The sequence below is a fragment of the Eutrema salsugineum genome, unplaced genomic scaffold (assembly GCF_000478725.1).
Source record: "Eutrema salsugineum unplaced genomic scaffold, Eutsalg1_0 scaffold_16, whole genome shotgun sequence".
Taxonomy (NCBI): domain Eukaryota; kingdom Viridiplantae; phylum Streptophyta; class Magnoliopsida; order Brassicales; family Brassicaceae; genus Eutrema; species Eutrema salsugineum.
The window spans coordinates 5,397,207-5,403,524 of record NW_006256858.1 but is presented as its reverse complement, the minus strand read 5'-3'; the positions used below and the strand labels follow the sequence as shown (position 1 = coordinate 5,403,524).

The 6,318-nt window shown below is 41.3% G+C and overlaps 1 protein-coding gene across 1 annotated transcript; it reads left to right on the top strand.

Moving 5' to 3' along the window:
• Positions 1-3,321: 3,321 nt before the first annotated feature.
• On the top strand, positions 3,322-6,318 carry LOC112087736. Its single transcript, XM_024157609.1, has 2 exons — positions 3,322-3,816; positions 3,862-6,318. The coding sequence occupies exons 1-2, from the start codon at positions 3,322-3,324 to the stop codon at positions 6,316-6,318; spliced, it is 2,952 nt and encodes a 983-aa protein (XP_024013377.1).

Genomic DNA, 6,318 nt, shown 5'->3' with positions numbered 1-6,318 from the left:
GCCAAGTGGGAGAGCCGTTCTCACCATGACAAGTGGAGAGCCGTTCTCACCAAGACAAATGGGAGAGCCGTGCAGATAGGCCAGTGGGGAGAGCCGTGAAAGAAGACAGGTGGACCGAGCCGCATCGAAAGAAATGGGCCGAGCCCCACTTCAACACGTTTGGGCCGAGCCGTGTATCGGTGCGGTGGGCTAGATCATGTCTCCATGGCAAGTGGGCCGAGCCGTGAAGGAGGCTAGATGGGCCGAGCCGTAAAGAAGCATGGATGGGCCGAACCGAAGCCTTGAGAGGTGAAGCCCATGGAAAACCCTAGACGAGATGCAAAGGCGGTCAGCCGCACGAGACGATAAGGAAATATTCCGAAAATCTCGCCCGAGATTTTCGGCTAGGCGGTTCAGAGAGTTAGTATAAATAGACGATGTATACAATTCATTATGTAACTTGGGCAACCCTAAGCAACAAAGACTAAACACTTTACAGCAATAAAAATCCTCTTTTGATCTTACTGTTCTTGCGATCATCCTAGAAGTTTCAGATCCCTTAGTTTCTCTTCACAAATTCTTGGTTGTGCGAGTTTTGGCTCACACAAGATATATGTAATATTTTTAAAATCATGATTATGAGTTAAATTGTAAAGAATCTGTATGCTAATAACACTAGATTTCATTAGAATTACAGAACCAGTAAAATACAAAGTTTTTGAATAACAATGAATTTTAATTATATTATAAAAAAATTATCAAACCAATAATAATAAATTTTTAAATAATGTAATGTTATAATCTGTTTAGAAATCTATTAAAAATGTAAAAATCCACACACCAATAACCAATTAACCATATAATCTTAAATCTAAAATTCTTCATAAATCAACCTCCCAATAACCCTTCCCCTTAGATTTGTGACTGTAATTAATGGATATTTAGGTGGTTGTTTAGGTTTATAATTGATTTTTGTTTATATTCATACAAAAATATTGTATTTTGATATTTTAAAGTATACATTTTTTTGGAGAAAATTATAATATACATTTAAATTGATATTTAATTTTTTTGTTTTTATTTTATCGTTATATGAAATATAAAACAAGAAATAAATTGTTGATTGTAGAATTATAAGGGAGAATTCGGTGATAATGGTAATATTTCTTTGATTTATTTTTCAAGTTTGGATTACAAGTGTTCTAGTTGGGAGGTCTTTCGACGAACTAATAATTATAAGTGTGGGCTAATTAATCTCTCCTATTTCTCGGGAAAGAGTCGAGATCTCTTGAACAGTAATGAATTCCCCTATTTATAGTACATTAATGACTGTGTACCCTAAGGTTTTCATAATAATCCCACTGACTTTCGTTACTTGGGGCGGATTTTTTGGTGGGCCGTCTTATCAGGCCGAATCTATTTTGGTACAAATCATTATAAACTGAATTCAATTGGGCTGATCTCAATTTATACCGGACTAAACAGGGTTACGAAGCATATCACCAACAATTTGCCCCCCCCTTTCAGCAAAATGAGTTCGGCTGAGTTTGATGAATTACTTCTTTGGTTCGGTTGAAATCGAGTTCGGCCAAATTTAGCAGTCGCGTCAATCACTCTTCCTGGCGTACTCGGAGGGTCTTTTGGGACTTTCTTCAATTCAGAAGTTGAAGAGTTGCGTTGGTTTTGGCGGGAATTTTTGTATTTCAGACTGACAAGGGGCGCGAATACCGAAAACTCATCATGATTGCATTACTTCTATAATTAGGGAGCAGCTCTCCCCATTTTCTCATTCCAGCTCTCGTTGCTACAGGTATTCGCTCTCCTTTCTCTCTAGAATTTTCTTTCTCTCTCTAGGTTTTCCGATCACCGTCTGCCGCGTTTCCTTGTTGGCGGTAAAATCTCCGACTTCACTCCAGCCATGTCTTCTGAATCGTCTTCCAACACGGGTAATGATGAGGACATGCAACCTGAACCGGATCTAACCGAGCCTCAACTCCAAGATATCGAAGTTCCAACAATGCATGAAGGACCAATAACAAGGGCAAGAGCTAGAATACTTCAACACAAGTATAATCAAAGCCTACAAGCCGCAGCTAAAGAGATACCAAGAGAAGATCAAGAGCAATGCCAAGAAGAGACGGTTAACAAGGGCCATTGTCTACAAGCTTGGTCCGAGACATTTCAAGAGTTCTCATCAACCCTCAACAGCCCAAAGAACCAGGACGTCTGGCCTCTTTTACCAAGCCAAGCCCAAGTTCAAGTGCTTAGCATCTCAAGAATGAATCAAGACACTTAAAGAGGGATGTTCAAGTTCGGTCAAAGACAAGACACGCTAATCATGGTCACAAATAAGGTAAGTCTTTCATTTCATTTGACTAACGAATTTCCTTGTCTTTGTTGTGTTGCAGCCGAGAGAATATAGCCTAGACTTTAGCTTAGTAGTTTGATTTTTCCTTTATAGTTTTCCTTGTTTATTTTCCTTTGATGTTGCACCTTTCCTTTTCAAGTCCTGTCGGATTGAGTCTTTTTTTTTTCTCTTGAGTCTAATCCACTTGGACATTATATAAGTCCCTTTACGGCCGTGTAACTTTTGAACTTTGATCATCAATAAAAATCGAACTTTTCTTTCAAACTTTTCTCAGCAAAGAAAACTTGTTAAGCCTCTTTGTTCTAGTCGAGACCAGTCCCTCCTAGACCAAAGATTTCTTGTGTTTTATCATAAGCCTTTCACAGCTTGTGTGGTGCACCTCATTCCCTTGTTACTTAACCGATCCTCCAGATGATTCCCTGGTTAGAGAAGCTCGACCATTGAATCAACCCTTGGCCGTTAAACCAAGCTTTGTGTTCCGAGATCATACAAGCCTTGAGACAGCCCTGAGCTTGTATCATTTTTGGTATCAGAGCTGAAGTTCCTTTCAGCCCAGGTTTTATCTCTCCGATTCTGTCTATTTCAATTTTGTTCTTCCTTGTTTTGTTTTAATTCATTGCATCATGATAAAAAAAAAAGGGTCATATAGTCTGTCATTGTCTTTCAAAAATCCCAAAAGAAAACATAAGATCATAGCATTGCATCTAGTTTAACTTCATATTCATCATTGTATCTCATCTTCACAAACCTTTACGCTCGCTCATCCTTGTCTTCTTCATTAGATCATTTAAAGAAAAGTAAAAAAAAAAGGGAAATCCTCATTAGTCCCGTAATTGCATACTTTCCATTTTGCATACTTTCAATTAGTTTGACTGGAAAATTTACTTAAAGAAGACCGAGCAATTTTCCTTATTTGCTTTTGTCCCGACTAATCTCCTCTGTTTCATTTTTGCGAGAAAACTCAATCAACAACCATGGGAGAAGAGAGTAGTAATGCTCAAGATGCTCTTCACCAGCTGATAGCATCCATGAGAGATGAGATCAAAGCCCTAAGACAAGACTTTGGCGACCGACTCCGCCATGTGGAACAAGCAAGAGTGACCTTGCAACCCACTCGCAACCTTGGAGGGTTGAACACCGGCTTTACCACTAATCAGCACACCCGAAACAACTTGAGACCTACTGGAGTTCGCATCAACGAAGCTAATCACACGCAACCCACCGATGACGATTCTTCTCAAGATGATGAACCAGCCCAACGGCGACCTAGACACAGGAGGCGTGTGCCGCAAGACGACTATGGAGAACAAGATAAAGATGAGTTCTACTCATCTAAAAGACAAAACCAGCATCATGTCAAGCTGACCGCACCAAGCTTCGCCGGAAAAGTTGATCCCGAAGCCTACCTTGATTGGGAGAAGAGGATGGATCACATCTTTGATTACTATAACCATCCCGGTCCAAAGAGGGTAGCATTGGCGGTAGCATAACTCACAGACAATGCCCTTATCTAGTGGGACAGGGTGATATCAGACCGCAAAAGAAATCGCCTTAGAGCCATCGACTCATGGATCGACATGAAAGATATGTTAAGACAAAGGTATGTCCCTCCTCACTTTCATAGAGACTTACAACGACGTTTCCGTGGTCTTAAGCAGGGAACTAGATCTGTGGAGGAATATTATGAGGAGTTTGAACGGCTGAGAAACCGTTTGGAGCTCAATGATGACGAAGAAGCTCTTATGGCCCAGTTCGTAGACGGTCTACAAGAAAGACTTAGCCGAAAAGTGGAGAGACAAGTCTATCAAGATTTCAAGGATCTTTTCCATTTAGCTGTTCAAGCTGAGCAACACATCAAAAAGAAGACCATGAGTGCCAGAAACCTACCTCAAACCACATGGACGTCAAACACAAACAAGCCAATAGACAAAGGCAAAGGCATAGAAGTTGACTCTCGGTTCAAAGGCAAAGCTGTTGAGACTAGCAAAGACACTAGACCAGAGCTCGGTAAGACGTCTAACCCTCAGAGATCTAGAGATATCACTTGTTTTAAATGCAGGGGAAGAGGACACATATCAAGAGAATGCCCGAACCAGCGAGTGATGCTTGTGACCGAATCCGGAGACTATGAATCTCAAGACGAGGCACAGACTGAGCCTCTAGAAGAGTATGGTGACATTGAATACCCTGATACTGGTGAGCTCCTTGTCACAAGGCGTACATTAAGTGCAATGGTGGAACCCTCCGAAACTATTCAGCGTGAGAACATTTTTCATACCCGTTGCACCATCAAAGGCAAGGTATGTAATCTCCTCATTGATGGTGGGTCTTGCACCAATGTTGCTAGTGCTCACATGGTCGACAAGTTAGGCCTTGAGAGAACTAAACACCCTCGGCCTTATAAGCTAAGGTGGCTCGATGACAAGGTAGAACTTAAGATCAGTGATCAAGTGTCTATACCTTTTAGTATTGGTCGATATCAGGATCAAGTAATTTGTGATGTTGTTCCCATGCAAGCTGGACATTTATTATTAGGTAGACCATCGCAATTTGATAGAGAAACTAAGCATGATGGTAGAACTAATATGTATACTTTTATGCATAACAAGAGAAAAGTTAGCTTAGCACCTCTCACGCCATCACAAGTGCATGACTTGCAAATGCAAATACTCAAAGAAAAAGAAAATCATTCTAAGTCCAATTTTCTTGTTCAACATAGTCATGTAAGAAGAGCTATTGCCTCCAAACACACAATGCTACTAATGATCTTTAAGGAGCTTTTGAGCGCAGGTTTTGGAGAACTCTATCTACCACCCGAAATTGTTATTTTGCTTGACAGGTTTAAGGACGTGTTCCCTGATGAGATGCCTGAAGGACTGCCACCAATAAGAGGCATAGAACACCAAATTGATTTCATACCAGGAGCCGCATTACCAAATAAGCCGGCTTACCGTATGAGCCCAGAAGAGTCTAAAGAATTGGAGAAACAAGTCAAAGAGCTATTAGGCAAGGGCTATGTAAGGGAGAGCCTCAGCCCGTGTGCTGTACCAGTTCTGTTGGTGCCAAAGAAGGACGGGTCTTGGCGCATGTGTGTCGGCTGTCGAGCCATCAACAACATTACCATCAAATATAGACACCCGATCCCAAGACTAGACGACATGCTTGATGAGCTTAGTGGAGCTACCCTATTTTCCAAAATTGATCTCAGGAGTGGGTATCATCAGGTGCGAATGAAAGAAGGAGATGAGTGGAAAACTGCCTTCAAGACCAAGCAAGGTCTTTATGAATGGATGGTGATGCCATTCGGACTCACCAATGCACCAAGTACCTTTATGCGACTAATGAACCAAGTTCTTAGAGCATACATCAGTAAGTTTGTTGTGGTTTACTTTGATGATATTTTAGTATACAGCAAATGTTTATCTGATCATGTGTCACATCTTGAGCTTGTATTCAAGACTCTTAGACAAGAGGGCCTTTATGCAAACTTAAAGAAGTGCACATTCTGCACTGATAAGCTGGTTTTTCTAGGTTTTGTTTTGAGCTCACAGGGTTTACAGGTCGATGAAGAGAAGGTTAAGGCAATCAAGGAATGGCCGACTCCAACAAACATAAGCCAAGTGAGGAGCTTTCACGGCTTGGCCAGTTTTTATCGACGCTTTGTCAGGGACTTTAGCAGTATAGCCGCACCTCTCACAGCTGTGGTCAAGAAGAGTGTGGGATTCACTTGGGGAAGAGAGCAACAAGCAACATTTGACACACTCAAGGAGAAGCTCACTGAGGCACCGGTTCTAGTCTTACCTGATTTCAACAAGACCTTTGAAGTGGAGTGTGATGCATCAGGGATCGGTGTAGGAGCTGTCTTAACCCAAGGAGGCAAACCTGTAGCCTTTTTCAGTGAAAAGCTAGGAGGATCAACGCTTACTACCCTACCTATGACAAAGAGTTGTATGCCTTGGTGCGAGCTTTAG

Excerpts from the sequence above, each read along its gene's own strand:
- LOC112087736 (XM_024157609.1), top strand. The coding sequence starts at position 3,322 with ATGGGAGAAGAGAGTAGTAATGCTCAAGATGCTCTTCACCAGCTGATA. Across the intron at positions 3,817-3,861 it reads ACCATCCCGGTCCAAAGAGG|TGGGACAGGGTGATATCAGA; the intron begins GTAGCATTGGCG and ends GCCCTTATCTAG.